Source organism: Monodelphis domestica, chromosome 2, assembly GCF_027887165.1.
Source record: "Monodelphis domestica isolate mMonDom1 chromosome 2, mMonDom1.pri, whole genome shotgun sequence".
Classification (NCBI taxonomy): Eukaryota; Metazoa; Chordata; class Mammalia; order Didelphimorphia; family Didelphidae; genus Monodelphis; species Monodelphis domestica.
In genome coordinates, this window is record NC_077228.1 from 432,282,974 (window position 1) to 432,303,833 (window position 20,860).

General features: G+C 34.6%; 1 protein-coding gene across 19 annotated transcripts in view; it reads right to left on the bottom strand.

Moving 5' to 3' along the window:
- Window positions 1-20,860, bottom strand: part of SYNE1 (spectrin repeat containing nuclear envelope protein 1) — a 569,990-nt gene that overhangs the window by 266,475 nt on the left and 282,655 nt on the right. For all 19 annotated transcript variants that reach the window (XM_016428964.2, XM_056818948.1, XM_056818954.1 and 16 more), the window contains 8 exons: window positions 16,949-17,240; window positions 16,032-16,204; window positions 14,734-15,043; window positions 11,499-11,663; window positions 8,098-8,454; window positions 3,948-4,084; window positions 3,054-3,231; window positions 775-957 (listed from right to left, as the gene is read on the bottom strand). In XM_016428964.2, coding sequence (XP_016284450.1) covers window positions 775-957; window positions 3,054-3,231; window positions 3,948-4,084; window positions 8,098-8,454; window positions 11,499-11,663; window positions 14,734-15,043; window positions 16,032-16,204; window positions 16,949-17,240 — 1,795 coding nt within the window. The remainder of the gene's footprint in view (window positions 1-774; window positions 958-3,053; window positions 3,232-3,947; window positions 4,085-8,097; window positions 8,455-11,498; window positions 11,664-14,733; window positions 15,044-16,031; window positions 16,205-16,948; window positions 17,241-20,860) is intronic.

Genomic DNA, 20,860 nt, shown 5'->3' on the forward strand with positions numbered 1-20,860 from the left:
ACCCAGTTTACTTTGGTTTCCTCATCTGTAAAATGATTTGGAGAAGGGAATAGAAAATCGCTCTAGTATCTTTGCCAAGAAAACCCCAAATGGAGTCACAGTGTCAAACACAAATGGAACAACTGAACATCAACAATAATCAATTATGATATTGATCAAATGGCATGTCTAGTAGGAGTGCACTAGACTACAAACCCCACCATCACCTTTAGTTTCTTATTAGATGGACACAACTGATGAATTTAAAGGAAAATATAATCTTTACTATTGTGTGATTCCATTCTACAAAAACATTAAGCTTCAGATTAAAATAAATTTTTCCTGTGTATTCCTATGTTTTGTTGTATGTTTATTTTCCTCATGTCCACTGATAGACAAATTTTCACATCCACTAATCAAAATATAAATCCAACCCTCAGTGTTTTCTTGCTCTTCTCTCAGGGACACACTGATTCATGAATCAAAGATCAATATATTTCATAGCAAGTATATTTCAAATGAAAAGTACATAATGTATTTTAAAATCTAATCTTATTGTTCCTATTGGGATGGTATAAATCAATAAATCTGTAATAAAAAGTCATTTATGAAGCTATATAATTCACTTTCTTGATAAGGCTTATAATTCCATTCCTATTATTTGTAGGAATTATCTGGAAGTTTCTAGTGAAGGGTAATGACTAAAAATTATTAGATAGAATAATTAAAATCATTAGGCATGTTGTTTTGCAAAAATACAAAAATCAGGAAAGTTTCTATCATTTGGTCTCATACCTCTAGGGCCGACTCTTTTTGACAGAGATTCGAGTAAAAGCTTTTCCAGTCATCTTTAGCACTGACAACTTTGTCATGGACAGATTTTGTCTTCTCTTTGGGGATGAGAGTATTCAGAAGTTCTCCTTTGGATATAACCATGTTTAGTTTGTGCTGGCCATTTTCACTTTCTGATAAAAATTCCTAGAAATAAAAATTAGTTAACTTTAATCAAAGAACATTTAAAACAACAATAATGTGGCTTTTCTATTTAACTTCCAGTAAAATCTGGGTAATTGGATAACTATTTTTAATTTCAGATGTCTTATTACATAAAGTATCTACCTCAGAGGGTTGCTGTGAAGATCAAATGAGACAGTATTTATAAAAATACTTAGCACAGTACCTAGTACATAAGAGATATATAAACGCAGTCACACCACATAGTGAATAGAGTGCTGGGTCTAGTTAGAAAGAACTGAGTTCAGATCAGTCCTCATACAATTTCCAGCTATGTGATCCTGGGCAAATCATTTAATGTGTTTGCCTCTGTTTCCCATTTGTCAAATGGCAATAATAATAATACCTACCTCCCAGAGTTCTGGAAGGATCAAATGGAATAACAATTGTAAAGTTTTTAGCTAGTGCCTTGCACATAATAGGCACTACAGAAATGTTGAAGATTTTGATAATAATGTACAATATTCCCTTTCTTTTCCTTATGTGGTCATACTCTGAGTTTGGTACCCATAAAAGGGCTATCATTTATAAAGCACTCTAAGGTTTGCAAAGTGTTACAACATGGGGGGCTATTATTATATCCATTTTACAGATAAGGAAATTGACTTTAGGTTAAGTGATTTGTTCTGGGTTCCTGCTTAAAGTGTCAAAGACAGGATTTGAATTCAGGTCTTCTCTACTCCTAGTAGTACCTGTACTATACCATCTGGCTGCCATTAAAAATGTGTGCATTGTATGAAAAGAGAGGGGAGAGGCATGTATGATCAGAATCATTGTTCAAACGTGATTTTCAAACTAGTCCTCATGCATTCTTATCGGTTTTATATAAGACAGTCACACAAAAGAATAAGAAGGAACAAATGTACAATTCATTTGAAATTATTCACTTATCAAATTATATAATGGCAAGCATTATTAGTAATTTTTCCCTCTTGAAATTACTTTACATTTCTTTCGTTAATAGACATTGGGTCCCATAGTAAAATTATAAACCCCTTAAAGGCAGAGGAGCCATTTCATTTTTGTTTTTGTGTTCCCAAGACCAATTAGACTGCATCACAGAGAGTATATGGTAAATAAAGATTTATTAAATTAAAGTAATTAAAATTACATTATACCAAAATAGAAGTGTTATAGGGCAACTCTATGATTTTTCAGTTCACCTTAACAAATATTTGAGTGTGTGCCATGTGCAAAGTAAAATGAGATTTATCCTACTTTGTTACATAAATGTGGAAACATTCTAAATTTTTATTTCTCAGACTTTATTTTTAAGAATCTTGGGAAATGTTCAAGCATAGTTTAAGGGATTACATGAAGAAAAAATTGTGTCAAGAGAAAAGTACATAGTAAATCCATGGACTTTCCTATCTAGGTCAGAAAACTCTTTCCAAGGCAAAAATATCTTTAAAAAGTAAATTATAATTTACTTATTAGTAAACCTAGGTGGCTCAGTGGATTGAGAGCCAGACCTATAGATGGGAGGTCCTGGATTCAAATCTGACCTCAGATATTTCCTCCCAGTGTGACCCAGGACAAGTCACTTAATCCCCATTGCCTAGCCCTTACACTATTGAGCCTTGGAACTAATACACAGTATTGAATCTAAGACAGGAGGTAAGGGTTAACAAAAAACAAACAAACAAAAAAAGTAAATTGAATGTGTATCCCAGCCATTTTAGGGATTACTCAAGATGAATGGGTCATAAAATTATAATTTGTCTTTCTTGTCTTAGAATCTATAAGTAAGCATGCTCAGTAACACATCATCTACAATCATTTAGTAATTAATCCATCTCAGCAGGGACCCTACAAAGTTTTGTTTAAAGGGAAAGATTCCATGTAAGTAAAATGTTGTGAAGGTACTACTTTGATTAAAGTCTAAAAATACTCCCTTCCTTCCTACCTCAAACAAAAATATGTACACTTATACATGTGGCCTAGCTTCTTCTTAAGTTCATTCTTAGGTCTTTTAATCAGACTTATTTCAAATGTAGGCAATATGTAAACAAGTATAAGATGCGGATTTATGTATTCATCAGAGTTGCATAGTAAATTACCTGTATTTTCTGTAAACTTGTTGATACTTCAGTAATATTTTGAGGCACATCAAAACATTTGGCTGTGGTGATTTTTGCATTGACTAACCACTGCTGGAAATCCCTGAAGGCTTTTTGGAATCGTTGCTGTAAAACCTGCTCTTTATTCTGACAGTCCTTGGATACTTGCAAAGAAAGACTACACCAATCATTCCAGAAAGAATAATGAAAAAAAGAAAAATAGAGAAGATTAAAATTATGCCTGGTAAACACACATTTTGAAACTTTTTGACTACCACTACTCTAAATTATTATTTGTCTTAAATTGGATCAATGAGAGAATATGTTGAATTTAGGGAGTATCTTAAGACACACAAAAAACACAGAGATGGAAAAAAAATCTCATAGCTTATAAATAGCATTTTACCAATGAAGAAACTGAAACCTAGAGAGAAAAGGTGACTTGTCCAAGAGCACACATTTACTCAGTAGCAAAGTCTAATTGGATGAATCTTCTTCTCCTGAATTCTACTCCAGAGTTCTTTCCATTTTATCATCCCCTCTCCCTAGCTAATTCATATCCATTTGATATTAAATTTATAAATATAAAGTAAATATTGAACTATATCATTATTTATGAATTACTAGGAAACAAACATAGGAACATTAAAGTCAATCATCTCTGCCCATTTCTACTTTCCTCTTTATTAGGACCTGTAGAAAATAAAGATGTATAGACCATTATCACTTAAAAACAAGAAATAATGAAACCATTAAAGAAAAATCAAATTGCTAATCTGTACAATTTTGATTATAATTAAAGAGTAGCTCAGAAAAGGGAAATGATCATATGAATGGTTGATCTAGACTAGTCAAATATGTGTGTGTATATGCAAATATGTATATTATACTTACCTATTGTATTCTTTAATTAAACCAGAAACTTTTCCACTGTAAGTACTAAGGTCTCTAGAAAATCTACAAAGATCATTCAGTTGAGTTTTGAGGTCATCAGTCAAAGGCTCTGCTTTTCCCAGTGCATCCAATATTTCCTATTGAGAAATAACATAGTAATAATCATTTTGTTGGTATTATATCCATTTTTAAAAATACTTATTTATATATGTATGTATATGTGCATATATATGCATATATTTATCCAGTCCATTTTAATTTTCCTTTCTCAATTAATGGGGGAGAAGACAAGGAGGGAGGACATATAATGGGACTAATTTAAAACTAAAATCTTTAGTCTCTAGGCCTAGTTCTTAATCCACTGAGCAACCTAGTTGCCCCCTATACTTAACTTTTCAATGTCTGGTTTGGTTTCAGAAAACTACTAATTTTAAACTGCATTCTTCTTTATTAAGATAAAGACTGGATATAGAAAAATACTCTATTTTTTAAAGAAAACATAAAACATTTATTTCACATTCTCAGAAAAGGATATGAAGAAATCACTAATGTCTGGATAATAATTCAGTGCAATAAGTGTCATGAGAACTTTATTTAAAGGAGAGTCATAAGCAAAATATTGGCATAAATTATACAAAAATTTGGAATACATTGTCACTTATTCACTGATGATGTCAATGGTAGACAATAGCATGGTTTCATGATAAAAGTACAGGAATTAAAGTTGGGTTACCTGGGTTTAAATACTGCCCCAGACACTTACTAGCAATGCTACTATTGAGAAATCATAACTTCTCTGACCTTAAAATAACTTCTACTTCTTAGAATCCTTCAATATCTTCAAGAGACAGCTTAAACACTACCTTTCCCATGCATGAAACATTTCCTGATTCTCCTAACCACCCAAAGTGCTATTTGTCTTCCCCACCCAGCCACCTTGTATTTATTCTGAATATTTATATGTATATATGCTGCACCTCCCCTTATGCAAAATAAGTTCCTTGAGAGCAGAAATTGTTCCATTTTGTGGTTTGTGGATGCCCAGGGCCTGCAACAGTGTTTGATACATAATTGGTGCTTAAGACATTTTTTCATTTATTGAGGCTCAATTTTTCTCATATATGAAAAAGAATATAATACCATATGATCTACTTACCTTATAAATGTGTAGGAAAGAATTCTGTAAACTGTATATCTTCATATGAATGTGAATTAGTGTCAAAATATAAAGCATTTTTAACAAAATGTTTCATTCTTTTAAATAGCAAACCCAATTACTCCCAAGATGAATCCCTAGAGTAAGGGTTTATTTACGCATTACCAAATTACATTTTCTTTGCTAAAATATTAATAGAAGCATTCAGTGACTATTAAGAATCATCAATATGGCAATGCCTTCAAAATATGATAGACAAGTTTTAGGAGAGTCTCTTATAAATACATAGGTAGATAGATACACATATAGGATGAAGTTATATACGTGCACATACATGTATAAACATATGAAAACAGTTTTACTTTACCAACTATTATATAATAAGGAGGAAAGGAGCATTAGCATCTTTCTCATAAGAAAATTGAAAGCTAATGAAGCTTTGGGAATAGTATTATGATTAGTAATAATTCCCTGGACTTTTCTACAGAAGCGCTTAAGAAATTCAATCTTTCTGAAAGCCATTAAAAATTTATAATACTTCAAAAGTGGCATCCATTTTCCAATACAATATTTTCATCAATAACACTGTAAGTAACACTGGGAGACATACTACAATATTTAATTATAAAATGTGTTTTTAAAAAATGGAAACAGTAACTATTAAGATTTGCATGTAAATTAAATAAAATTAGAAGGATATAAACATATTGTATCCATGTTTCAATGCCAAGAGCATAAAACCAGTGAAATCATGGACACATTGATTCATCAAAGCAAAAAATGTTCACTTTGTAGCAGGACTAACGGCTGAATTGATAATCCATGCCAACATTCAAACGTTGACTCACTGAAAAGGAAACTTTGGATGACAAAAAAGTTCAATCCTTTCCTAAAGAGAAATGAAGCATATTTAGCTGAAGTGGAAACACAGTTATTGTGTTTTTCTACTAATGATGGGCAGATGGCATATAAGATGAACATAGAAATAAACCTTATAGAAACAAAAAGTAATTTCAAATTTTCATTTTAACTATTATATTCATATCCATATTATATTCATATTTATTCTGATTTATAAGCATTAAGAGTATTCTATTAAACATTATAGCCCATAAAATAATGTGACATAAGGAATCAAAAATAGTACCAATGAAAATTAAACATGTACCACAGGGAGAAAGTGCTTACTTTTTTTTTATTTTTAAGTCTGACTTTTCAAAATGAGTATATTTTATGATTCTTTCAAAATTTAATTAAAATGAACATTAGTAACAGGCATTTATTTTCAGATTGTCTTTCTGCTACTAATTTTTTAAAGAATTCAGATGTAATTATTTCATCCTGAAATATCTGACATGAAAACACAGAATGGATAAAAGACTCAGCATTCTTTTGTACTCTTAAAGGTCAGCCTTTGTTATTGTACTGTCTATGAAACATATCCATCTTATATTACTTTTAGCAATAGTATCTGTATAAATGCAATTAATTCTGAAAGATTAATGATAATAAATATAAGTAAATCTTTTAAAAATGTATTCCAATTTATATGGAAATTTCTTATGTTCCAAAATGCTATAATACTAGTTAATTAACTTTATAAATCTGATCAAATGGAACAGAAAGTAAATATTAAGAAAGTAGATTTTTTTCCATGTCTAGTATATATTAACATTGATTATGGTATTACAATTTTCTTACTCCTTTTTTCTTTGAACTGATTGATAACCCATAGTAAGGTCTTTAAAATATGAATAATGAAAAGAGTTTGAAAGAAATAAAAATTACGAGAACCACTTAAAAAGGGGAGGGGACCTGAAGGAATTACTCAGAAAGTCTCATTCAGTGGCAAGACAGTAAAATGTTCTAGATTATTTAATCCTCAGTTGGAGAAGGAAGAGGAGAAAACTAAGGTGGAGATGTGCTTTGAACAAGACCAATAATCCATATTTGTAAAAATTTTTATGATTAACTAAACCTTTTCCACAAAAAGTAAAACTAAAAATAATATATATTCCCTCTCTGACATCTGAAATAATGTAACAGAAATGAAACCACAGAAGTTTCCTTTAGCTTCCTTATAAGGATAGCTATGATTCATAATTACACAAAACTGTACATTTCACTTTCACAGAATCTTAGTAGTAAAACAAAATGGAGAGAGGAAGGCATGGTAAAAGTTCATTTTTAAAATTTCCTTATTGCCTTTTACTCTTTTCTGTCTTTCAACTCAAAGAAACAGCAAAACAAGAGACAGATAGAAAGATAGACAGAAAGGTACACACATACACACACACACACACACATACACACACACAAACAGGCAAGGAGAGAAAGAATGGGAGTGAAATGGGAGTTCTAGTAACATAATAATTCAAATACAGCTGTCAAAATCCACTAATGGGGACTTAACAGGGCAATAACTCTTTATTATCCTCAAGAAGAATCCAATTGTCCCCTCTGTGCAGTACTATATCAATGTAAATTAAGTAGTCAGTAAACACACACACACACACACAAACACTCACACACAAGGAACTTATGACCATTAGTCTATTTATGCCTCTGCAGAGAGGCCATTTTTTTCCCCAGTGTCTGAAAGATCAAACATATTACAATGTCCTATCACAGGGGAAGAAATAACTTGATTTCATTGTTGTCCATAAACTTTACCCATGACATATGATGCCTCTAAAAATAACTTCTTTTAAAACAAAGTTTGTTTTATGAGAATATTGGGATGTCCGGAAGCCTTGGTGCACTTCTGAATTTCCACAGATTAAAAGGTATTAAAAACCCCAAACATTTAAGTTCCAATACCTTCAAAGCACACCAAGACTTTTGGGATGCTACATTGAAACTAATTTAGCTAGGAGTCCAAACCTTTTATTCCCACAAAGTCTGAATATTTTAACTTCTCTCATAGCAAATATTATTTGTAGCCTAACAGAACTTAACCCATTTGTAACATAATCACCAAATGGAAAAACCTACTTTTTCTTGGTGCCAGCAATCCACTATTTCTTGGTCTGTGTTCTTCCCTTCCAAGAGAGCTACTTGCTGAGACCAGGTTTCCAAAAGGGTACCGAAATGCTCCAGGGCCTTCTCAAGCTGGGCCACTTGGGCCGTGAACTCCTGCTCCGATAGGGCCATTTGGCTAACGAGATTCTCCAAGCAGTCCTGTGTTTGGAAGACGCTGTCTTCCCACTGCTTCCAGTCGGAGCGAAGGGCCTGCATCTCTGTGTCCATAAGTTCACACCCACTGGCAGCTGTGCTCTGTTTCACTGCAGGAGCCAGCAACTCCACTCTGTTTAGGCGGCTTGCACCAATCTGTCTGGAATCTATCAACTCCTGTAATGGAATATTGCCATGGTAACCAAGAAGGCTCTGATTCACTTTGGTTGAATGTTGCTAAATTGGTGCATGGAAGGACCCCCATCCTGCTAGGAACTTTTAGCAAGTGTATCACAGAGAACGGGAAGCATTTTACCCACACCCCCTTTCTACTCCCCCTTAAATTATAGTAGGCGGAGACTGTCAACATTTGAGGGGAAACTTTAAAAATATAACTTAAGGAAGCTGTGATGTCCTGAAATAGACTAAGCAGGGACCCTGAAAAGAGAGCATTGCTCAAATACACAAGCATGTTTTGATTAAAATACTTTCCTTGTGGCATTCTGTCTCAGTAAATAAAGCTTCACCATGTTTTGTTTTTTTCTTCCTAGGTTGAAGGACATATAAACAGGAGTGGTGGAAGCAGTGTTATACACATGGTCTGAGCTGCAGTCTCATCTCACTGCACAAGACAGAACCTCAGATCATGTTTCACTACAGGAAAGCAAAGACACACTCTCACGGCAAGCATGGGCAGACATTAGTCCTATATAGTGCAGGCAATAAAAGAAAGAAGCATATTTTTAAAGCAGATTTCCCATTCAAAGCACTTTTTAATATTTTTGAGAACCACAAATATGAAGAATCAATAGGAATATTTAGCTAAAAACTCTGTATTATTAATTGGCATGGGATTATTAGTGTCTTTTTTTTTTAATAAAAGTGTTGGACATATAGAATCCTAGAAAGTTAAAGCTGAAGAGATGTCTTGGAGATCAACTAGTCCACCCTTCCTCCATTTAAAAATGAGAAAACAGGCTTAAAGAGAAGGAAGTGATCTGTTTGGGGGGGGGGGTCACATAGCCAGCATGGCCACCTAAGTACCAGGTTAGTAATTATCTATATACTTGATGTTGATTTCCTATAGTTATTTTAAATACTGGATCCTATTGTATCCATTTGTTTTTATTCATGTACCAGATAACTCCACAAAGATGGAAAGGGGGAGCAATATATTAAAAGGGCTATGATCCATATATTCACATCCTTCTCCCAAATTTCACAAAGAAAACTAAAGGACTAAATGTTATTTTGGGTAACATTCTATAGATGAAAAGTTACCTATGTAATGCAGTGTATAGAGTTCCATGCCTGTAGTCAGAAAGACTAGTCCTCCTAAGTTCAAATCTGGTGTGTGTGACCCTGGGTAAGTCACTTAAAGCTATATGCCTTATTTCCTCATCTATACAATGAGCTGGAGAAGGAAACTGCAAACCCTTTTAGTATCTTTGCCAAGAAAACCCCAAATGGGGTCACAAAGAATTACACAACTGAAATGACTGGACAGCAACAACATATGGATAAAACAAGAAAATGGGTTGATCAAGAGTAAATAAGGATATGGCTTTAGTGTTTTAAAAGCTTAATTAGATATTCTGTCAGCTAAATTATTTGGATTTTAGTTCTTAAAATGATTCTCAAGATGGCAGCATGGTAGAATCAATAGAATACTTGTCTCAGAATCAGGAATATTGGATTCAAATCTTGCCTAAAATACTGAGCAGCCTCATCTGTAAAATGAGAAGGAAAATAATAGCAATATAGCTCCTTTGAGGATTAAATGAGATACTCTATCAATAATAATTTCCAGTACAGCACTTACTCTAGAGTTCTGGTCACCTATAAATCCACTTCATAGGAAAGTTCTCTAGAGAATTATCTTATCTTCCATCCTCCCCCTCAAATCTGAGAATAACAATCAAGCCAATACTACTATTCCTAGAAAGGATATGTCTGTACACCAACTGAATAATGGCTTCACTCATCATCTTTGTCACTTCCCAGACCAAAACAATCTTCCTTAGCCACCACTTTCCCATATATGTTAATGATAGATGGTGGATTGGGGATAAGGAGATGAAGGATTCTTGTCTTTCTCCTTAAGGTCTTATACCAACAAATAGCATTCTCATATGTCTAACTTAGGTATGATTCAAAGTACTTAGTTAAAAAAAGATGTATATGCTTATCTTTCCTTCACTCTTTTCCCACCTTGAAACCCACAACTACTGAAAATCTTTCCATGAATTTTATTATTTTTAAGTTGGTAGTTAAGATATTTGGGAACAATTTTAGGCAACCTTTCTCAGAAAAGAGTAATAAGCATATTTAATAGCTAAGACACAGATTTCCAAAAGAATTTGTTGAGGGAATTTAAAGGAATACAACTTTAATTGTAATTACCATTCAGTTAACTTTGTCCTCAGTTGCAAGGCAAAATCTCCTTAGAACCTTCCCTTGCCTGATTCTCAAATAAACCACTCTACAGCCTTGCCTCATTCATGTCCTTATAATAAATCATATGACAAAATCATTGATGAGTCCCTTTTGATCCAATTTTTCATATAAAAATCAACTATTTCAATTTTCAAGGAAAAAAGAAAAAGGTTGACCTTTATTGCACCATTTTCCCCCTATACCATATGTGTACCTTTTTTTTTCAACAGGTGAAAGGTTTTGAAGGATCTCCAAGTCTTTCATAATGTGAGAGCTGATGTTCTGTTAAATGGTACTCATATGCCAAAGTCAAAGAAAAACATTGATGCCCCTGTAAGGGACCATCCTTTGTATGGCATTTCACTGTTGGCTACTACAGCAAAGCCAGACATCTACAGTGACATTCCCAGTTACTTTCTCTTGAATTTATTAGATTACCTAACAAAGAATTTCCTTTCACTCTGCTAGGAAACAGTATCCGGATTTCTCAGCCAAACCAAGTGGATTTATTTTCCCAGCCTTTCACATCATAGTTTTCCAACATGCACTGTTGCATAGTGGAACACAAAGGAACAATGTTGTGTTTTGTTCACACATGTAATGTCTTTTTAATTCCCTTTTTTTCCTGCATACTCATTAGTAAACAGTGGGGAAGTTACACATTAAATTGAGTAAGTGCAATGTGATTTTAAAAAATAGAAATATATCTTATTGCAAAAAATGCTTTAAAAAGTAACAAAAAAGTACCCTCTACCTCAGCTATATTGTATTTAAGGGACACAGACCTTAATTTTGGATAACTTTTTCTGGGTGGCAGATGAATCTCCTGATGCATCTGACCAGCGGTGAAGTTCTTCCTTTGCTGAATGGAGCCAGTCTGTAAATTCATGAACTGCATCTAAATACATCAGATGGTCCTTCACAATCTCTTCTACTTTCCTCATTTTCTCCTGACAAAGAAAGAAAAAGTTGCTCAGACTAATAGGTTGTTGTTAGAATTAAATAATTACACAGATATAATAGGCTTGATCTATATTTCCAACACATATTGATAAACTTTCAATTTGATGTTCTAAAATTTTTTGAAAGCATCTCAAATAATGAAGATTGAAGCAAACCATTTTCACTTTATTTCTTTCATGAGTTTTCTTTTATGGGATATGTGTCTTCTTTCACAAGGTGATGGAGATGAAAATGTGCATTGCATGATAGAACAATGTATAACCTATATCATATTATATCATCTCAAGAAGGAGGGAGGTGAGAAAATGGATCACACAATGTCAGAAAATGATAATGAATAATTTATCTGTATGTCATTGGGAAAATATAATAAAAAATAAAATATCTTAAATATCTCAAGATACAGGAGGTAAATGAAAAGATCTGAGGAAGAAACTGTATCTTTCTCTATATTCAGCTACTACATAATAAGTGTCCAGTAACATGCTCTAGAAAAATAACATGATCAATAACAAAAAAGATAGATTTAATAGATCTTGGCTCACTCATAATTAAGAGAAAAATTTATATATAGTTGAAAATATAATGGAAATACCAATGGTCTTCGAATTAGGAAGCTGCGAATAAAAGTCCTAGCTCTAATAAAGAGAAACTAAGTGAGTAAGGGCAAGTCAATTATAATCTGTCAGGGTTATAATCCTTCTCCCCAGGAGAATAAAAGTTCCTTGATGTTGTAAATTGTATACTTTTCTTAGTGTTTCCAATGCCTGGTACAATTTAGGGTGCTTTATAAAGACTTGCTGAATTTCATTTAATTCCTATGGAACAATTTCTCATTCTACAATGGACCTTTAGAGGGGAGAGAGAGAAAGCAATACAGCCCTTATATAGAACTGATTCTGTGCAAGCATTGTGTTAAATGCACTGGAAACATGTAGAGAATCAAAAGTTTTTAAAAATGTTCTAAAAACTGTGTGATTCCTAACACATGCCTCCTTTTATACCAAGCTGCCACTGTTGCTGCATAGGTCAGCAGGGATGCTATCATGACATTTAACTGATCAAAAAGCTTCAGAGGCTGAGGGACATTGCATATTTTTCTGCATTCCGTGGGCTTCCATGAACTTCTAGAAAGCAAGGATCGTTTTTGCAATTTTGTTCCCCTGTACTTTACACAGTTCCTAGTACATAGTATGCACTTTATTAAATTCATGTTGACTAACTGAATACCATGGAATAATAATAAGAAGAAGAAGAAGAAGAAGTAGAATATCTTGTGATGTCTAGACTACTGGTGAAAAAAATCTCTCTACTTTCCTATACTAAAATACGGCATTATCACTGGCACTTTTTTTAATCCTTTCCCTCCATTTTAGAATCAATACTGTGTATAGGTTCTAAGGCAGAAAGAAGAATGTTAAGGGCTAAGTAAAGGAGGCTAAGTGACTTGCCCAGTCTTTCAGCTATAAAGAGTCTGAGACCAAATTTGAACTGAGGACCTACTGCCTCTATGTCTGGCTCTCAACCCACTGAGTCACCTTGCTGACACTAGTAGAACCATTCTTAACAAATCACATGGCATTGGAGTAGGACTTTTTTGGTGGGTCCATAAATGAGTAGGAACACTATTGAGAGAATATGTGGTCCTAAAAGACTCAAGAGTGTTATTCTTATTAAAAATGATGATGATGATACATTGAATAGCCCTTTAAGGTTTGCAAAACACTTTCCAAATAATATTTTATTTCATAGTTATAGCAATCCTGAGAGGTAAGTGCTATTATTAGCCCAATTTTATAGATAAGAAGCTCTGTTTTTCCTGTCTCCAAGTCCAGAGCTCTATACATAGCACTACTCAGTTGCTTCTGACATTAGCACAATTCACACAACTCACAGAATCCCAGAGAATCACTTAGCTGGAAGAAACTCCAGAAATTTTCTAGGTCAGCCTCCCTTCAAGTTTCAACTCTTCCCTGAAGCTTCCCCTGATTTCCTCAGCTTAAAGTACTCTTAAAATACCTCAAGTATTCCAAGATAGGTTGAGAAAGTTTTTAAGGGCCTATTTATTTGTGCCAGTCATTGTGTCAAGAATACTTTATCTGCATCTTTTTCATCTATCTCTGTCCTGCCATTTATTATTATTAATTGTAGACAGTATAACAGCAAACAGACTGTAAATTCTTGAGGAGGTAAAAATTATGTTGCTTTTTATCATTCTGTTCCTTAGATTAAGTATAGCATCTTTCACATGGGCATTTAGCAAATGTTTATAGAGTCAATTGAATGTTGTTATTGTTGGGATACATGTCTTCTTTCACAATATGATGAACACTGAGCTATTATATTGTATGATAGTATGATAATATATGTGCAAATTCAATACCTGTTGTCTTGGGATGGGTGTAGGGATAGGAGGGAAGGAAAGAACATGGATCACAAAATGTCATAAAATGGTTATTAAAAATTCTATTGACATGTAAAATAGAAAAAAATTAAAATTAAATGTTTTTTAAAAAGAATACTGTTGTTGAGCCATTTAAGCCATATCCTACTTGTGAATAATTTGCGCAATGATACCAGTGTAGTTTGCTATTTCTTTCTCCTGTTTATTTTTATAGATGAGAAATTGAGGCACACAGGGTTAAGTGACTTCCCTTGGGTCACACAGCTAGTGTTTTAGGCTTAGGCTTAGATTTGATCTCAGGAAGATGATTCTTCCTAAATTCAGGCCCAGTGTTCTATCTACTAGTGCCAACTAGCTGCCCATAATCCAGTGGAGTTGAAAAGGAGGAAAAGAAAGTAAGCAAAATCTAGTCATTTCAAAGTTTAGAAGAACAGTACAATGACGTTCACAGATAAGAAATTAGTATTATGTCATAAATGAGTTAGGAAGCAATCTTTTGTTTACGGGAAATGCTAATGGTTTTAAAACAGTTAATTTTCCCTGGTATTCCATCATCAAGAATTCCAGTTACAATAGGAATGGTCGAAGCTGGCAGCTATCTGGATTTCTTTTGTTGTAGTTGTTATTGTTTTTAAATAATAGAAGTCATTTACCTTTGCAACAGTGCTGAGGTCATTAAACTGTGTTCTCAGTTCCTCCTGAGCAGATTCATTAAGTGAATCATCCTCAGTCTTCTCATAGAGCTCTATGGATTTTTCAATTACATTATGGAGGGCCCCAACATGGTCATCTGCCTCTGAAACAATGGACTGAAAGTGATCTAGAAGGGAAAATTTCTCTTTGAGACCTATCTGGGGCTGTAAAGGATGCTCCACTTTGTGATCCACTGATTCCATCCACTGTTCCAACTGGACTTTCTTCTCCATATAATCATTCCACAGGGTAATCACAGACTCCAAATTGCTAAAAGGAAAGAACATTGTATAGATCATGTTGATATTCTTTGGTATTCTTGTCAGTTTAAAATGAAAGTTTAAAATGAAAGAAATAAATCAATTAGTCAAGCAACAAGCACTTTTGTTAAGTGAAAACTGTGTGCTAGGTATTGTGCTAATTATTGGTAACACAAAAAATAGTCAAGTACTGTAACACTATATTATCAGTATTGGTACTATTAAAGTCTGCATAAGTGAAATGAAAACATTACTTACTTCTCTTTGGAGTGATCCAATATCCCACTCCCATGGCAATGCTTTAAAAACCCCCATTAATTTTCATTTAGAAATGAGAATATATTCATTATACATAACCACATTTATACAGTTAAGTGACAAAAATTCTGCCAATTTTCACTATGAATACTGGATAAATTTTATCCCAGGTAATCATCCTTAGGTGGGAAGTAGATCCAACATATGTAACTATTTAATTGCCTTTCCTAGATAAGTGGAAATATTACCCAAATGGTCCTTGCTTTTAGGGGATCTGGAGATTTGCTCATTTGGTAACTTTTCTGATAATGTTGCTTGTTGTCTTTGGGATTTAGAATTGGATGTTAAATCAAGGTACTATTACATTTATTTTGGGAGTAATTTTACATCTATGTTTCTTAACTGAATGCCATGTCTAAGATATACAAATAGCACCTTTACATAAAGTCCAATATTAAGATATACTATCTCCTAGTATTTTTTTAAATGCTTTTAATCCCTATTAGTGGTTCAAATTAATTTCAATGTGGCTCTGTGATTCACTTTTTAAGAAACAACTTTGTATTATTAAATTATGCAATGTGCAGAGAAAAAAACACACGGAAAACATCATAGTCAGCCAGCTGCTTACCAGGAAATTTTCCAAAAACATATTGATTCTAATTCATCTCCTATCCAATTAATTACATTTTACTGGACCAAGGAATGTTGTTTCAGCAAAGGAAGAAAAAATTAAGTACCTCTGAGCATGTACAGAAGTGATCATGATATTGTCCCACACTTCCTTAAGGGTCTGTAGTTGAGTCTGAATAACCTTCTGGCCTTCTTTGTTGCTATGTTTCGAAGTCTGTTCTCCTTTCCCAATGGCCATATTCAACTTTATTTCACCTTCACCTTTCATTAAAAGAATCTCCTATAAAAAGAGAATGAATATTTAAATAAACTCACAATAATCTTCAAGCATTCTGTTTATGTAGTTACAATAAAGTTCTTTATTTCATCAAATCCTTGCTTCAATTCCTATGCTTGTTTAGCATAAAAAGGATATTTTATGACAACTCACCAACCAAACACCAATTCAGAGCTCCTAAAACCTTTCCCAATAACATGCTCTGAATAAGTGAGCCTGTGGGAGTAAAGCTATCAGGAAAAACTGTAAAATAGCTATTTCAGAATTGTTTTCAAAAATAATAAGAAAATGAACATAGAATTAAATAAGTTGGGGTAGGGATACAGAAAGCTGTATTGCAAGTGGAAAATTGATTTTTAGAACTATCTAAAAACCTAAAATATGCTCCATTTTAATGGAAAACCCTAAATACTTCTCCTTTCATTCTCCTAAATGGTAGTTCCTCCCCTCTGATACTATCTACAATTTAACTTGCCTATATCTTATGTATGCATTGTAGTTGGCATGTTGTCTTCTCCATTATAATATGAATTTTTTGAGGGAAAGATTGCTTTTTTGTCTTACTTTGGATTCATGACATTTAGCAATGTTGACCACACAGCAAATGATTAAAAAATGCTTGTTGACTTGCTGGCTTCTTCAGATTAAAAATAGAAAAACTAAAAACTGGAAGGAAAAGTTAGCTAGTTGGCTATATGTGTGTGTGTGTCTATGTACAGTCTTCTCCATTTGTCTGGAGACATTTACCTGGATTTGTAACAATCTTTTCTCTAAGGTGGTTTTGCTGCCAACAGTGCTCTCTGCAGAAGCCAATTTGTCTTGAACATCTTTCATCCAAGACCACATGCTTTGAAGGGCTTCTTCTAGGGCCTGGTGTTCCTGTAGAGCTATCTGGCACATTCGTAAATTCTCCTTCGTAATTTTGAGCAAGTTCTGATAACTAGTGAGGAGCTGGGAAGCCAGACGTACTTCTTTTCCAGCCCCATGGCCTTCTTCATTTAATATCTGCCCTCTCTGAGAAAGCTTGTCAAGAGATTCTCTAAAAAATATGAGGGGGAAAAAGAAATTTACATTTAGGCATGCAGATAAATGTTATTATTAGGTATTACTAAAATTATTAGAGTAGCAAGGAAGCTAGACATTGAAAAAGAGAAGAAAAAAGAAACATTTATTAAATGTCTACTATGTGCCAGGGACTTTGCTAGGCACTTCACAAGCATAAGGTTATTTGTCTCACAAGAGAGGAAACTGAGGCAAAAAAAGAGGTTTAAATAAGTTTCTTAAAAAAAAAACAACAGAACTTCCGGGTAATCATGGCTGCAATCTAGACAACACACGCTTCCTCTCCCTGGCACCGAACGAAACAGATTACATCAAAGGAGCATAAAAATCACCTTTGGCGGAACAGGACTCCCCAGTATCCCACAGAGGTGAAGGTACGTGGGGCTTGAACATTTCCACACTATAATAAGAAGGAGGAAAAGCTTGCACAGAAAAAAAAAAACTGAGCCACCCTTCCCCTACCCCACCTCCCCCACCAAACCAGAGTGAGCTACCTGAGCACTCACCGGGACAGCGAGTGAGTGGGGAATGTCTCTGTTTGGGGGGGGGGACACTCCAGGGTCCTTGGGATCTGGGGACTGCCAGGAAAAAACGTCTCAGGGCGGTTTCACTGGAGAACCCGGCGCTGAGCACGGGGGTCAGCGGAGCTGTACTTGGGGCGGCTGCGCTGAAAATCTCCGCGGAGCTAAACACCAGGGGTGGACCACACGCTGATTATCTGGGCGGAGCTGAACACCTGGGCAGTGTGGCTGTGATCAGGGACCCAGCACTCTAAGAAACCTCGGAGGTTGGGAAGAACTAGTCTGAAGCAACCTAAATTCACAGAAAAACCGCCCATATAACCCAGACCCCAGACCAAAACGGAAAGGGGAATAAAACCACCAAAGGGATGGCGCACATGGCCCAAAATCAAGCCTCCAGGAAGAAAGGGAAAAAAGTGACTATTGAAAACTTTTATGGTGGAAGTACTCAAGGAAAAGAGGAGAATGAGGAGGAAACCCCAAAAAAATCAGAACATGCCTCCCAAAATGGAAACTATCAACAAGCTCTGGAAGATCTCAAACTGGAACTTATCCAAAAGATAGAAACCTGGAAAGAAAAATGGGAGAAAGAGATCAGCAGTTTGACAAATAAGACTGCTCAATTGGAAAAAGAGCTCGAAGCATCCAATAGAAGGGCAGACAAAGCTGAAAAGCAAAACCAGTCCCTAACGACCAGAATCAAGCAACTCGAAGAAAGTGAGATGATAAAACAGCAAGAATAAATAAAGCAAACCCAAAAGATTAATGAATTAGAAGAAAACATAAAATATCTCACTGAGAAGGTCACAGATCTGGAAAACAGAGGGAGAAGAGAAAACCTCCAAATTATCGGTCTCCCAGAAAAAACAGAGATAAACAATAAACTCGATATTATTCTACAGGAGATTATAAAAGAAAATTGCCCCCATGTTCTGGAGCAAGGGGGCAACATAGAAATAGAAAGGATTCATAGAACACCTTCTATACTAAATCCCCAAAAGACAACCCCTAGGAATGTAATTGCCAAATTCAAGAGCTTCCAAGAAAAGGAGAAAATCCTACAAGAAGCCAAGAAGAGGAGCTTCAGATATAAGGGGGCTCCCATAAGGATCACACAGGACTTAGCGGCTAACACACTAAGAGACCGTAAAGCGTGGAACACGATATTTAGAAAGGCAAGAGAGCTGGGTCTCCAACCAAGAATCAACTACCCAGCAAAACTGACTATATACTTCCAGGGGAAAGTATGGGCATTCAACAAAATAGAAGATTTCCAAGCATTTGCTAAGAAAAGACCAGAACTTAGTGGAAAATTTGATATCCAAGCACAGAAAGTAAGAGAAACATGAAAAGGTAAATATGAAAAAAGGGAAAAGGAGATAAATCTTATCTTTTTCTTTAAGTCAAACTCTCTTCTATAAGAACTACATTTACATCAAATTATATATATTAATATGTGGTGAAAATGTTTTGTGTAACTCTCATAAATTGTAGCATCATAAGAGTAGTTAGAAGAAACATGCATAAGGAAAGATTGGGGCATTAAGAAGATTTGGGGAAAGTGGGGGCAAAGAAAGGAAAAGGGAGGGGGGGAACCGTCGATAATACTAAGATTTACTTCAAGAAATAGGTGGGGACTTAATAGAATAATCTTTCCCATATAAAGATACACATGGGAAGGGGAGGGGAAGAACTCTCATATGAGAAGGAGAGGAAGAGAGCGTGAAGTGAAATTACTTAAACCTTACTCTCAGTGAAATCAAATCTGAGAGGGAAGAACATCTAGATCCAGTGGGATCCTGAATTCTATCTTATCCATTAGGGCAAGAAAGAAAGGAAAATTAAGGAGGGGGGGAGGGAGTATAAAAAGGGAGGGAAGGAGAGGGGGGAGGGGAATGGAGCATAAAAATGGAGGGGCTAGAAAGGGAAGCATCTCAAGGGAGGAGACTAGAGGGACTGACCTAAAGTAAATCACTGGGTCAAAAGGAAATAGCTAAAGAAGAAAGGTCAGAACTAGGGGAAGATATCAAAATGCCAGCGAATCCACAAATGACAATCATAACTTTGAACATGAATGGGATGAACTCACTCATAAAACGTAGACAAATAGCAGAGTGGATTGGAACCCAAAACCCTACCATATGTTGTCTTCAAGAAACACATATGAGACGGGTTGACACTCACAAGGTTAGAATTAAAGGTTGGAGTAAGACCCTTTGGGCCTCAACTGATAGAAAGAAGGCAGGAGTTGCAATCATGATATCTGACAAAGCCAAAGCAAATATAGACCTGATCAAAGGGATAGGGAAGGTAAATATATTCTGCTAAAAAGGAGTATAGACAATGAGGAAATATGACTAATCAACATGTATGCACCAAATGGTATAGCATCCAAATTTTTAATAGAGAAACTAGGAGAATTGAAGGAGGAAATAGACAGTAAAACCATATTAGTGGGAGACTTGAACCAACCACTATCAAATTTAGATAAATCAAACCAAAAAATAAACAAGAAAGAGATAAAAGAGGTGAATGAAATCTTAGAAAAATTAGAGTTAATAGACATATGGAGAAAAATAAATAGGGACAAGAAGGAATATACCTTCTTTTCAGCACCACATGGCACATTCACAAAAATAGATCATACCCTAGGTCATAGAAACATGGCACTCAAATGCAGAAAAGCAGAAATAATAAATGCAGCCTTTTCAGATCACAAGGCAATAAAAATATTGATCGGGAAGGGTACATGGAGAGCCAAATCAAAAATTAATTGGAAGTTAAATAATACGATACGCCAAAATCAGATAGTTAGAGAAGAAATCATAGAAACAATTAATAATTTCGTTGAAGAAAATGACAACGGTGAACCATCCTTTCAAACCTTATGGGATGCAGCCAAGGCAGTACTTAGAGGAAAATTCATATCCCTGAGTGCATATATTAACAAATTAGGGAGGACAGAGATCAAGGAATTGGAAATGCAAATCAAAAAACTTGAGAACGAACAAATTAAAACCCCCCAGAAGAAAACCAAACTAGAGATGCTAAAAATTAAGGGAGAAATTAATAAAAT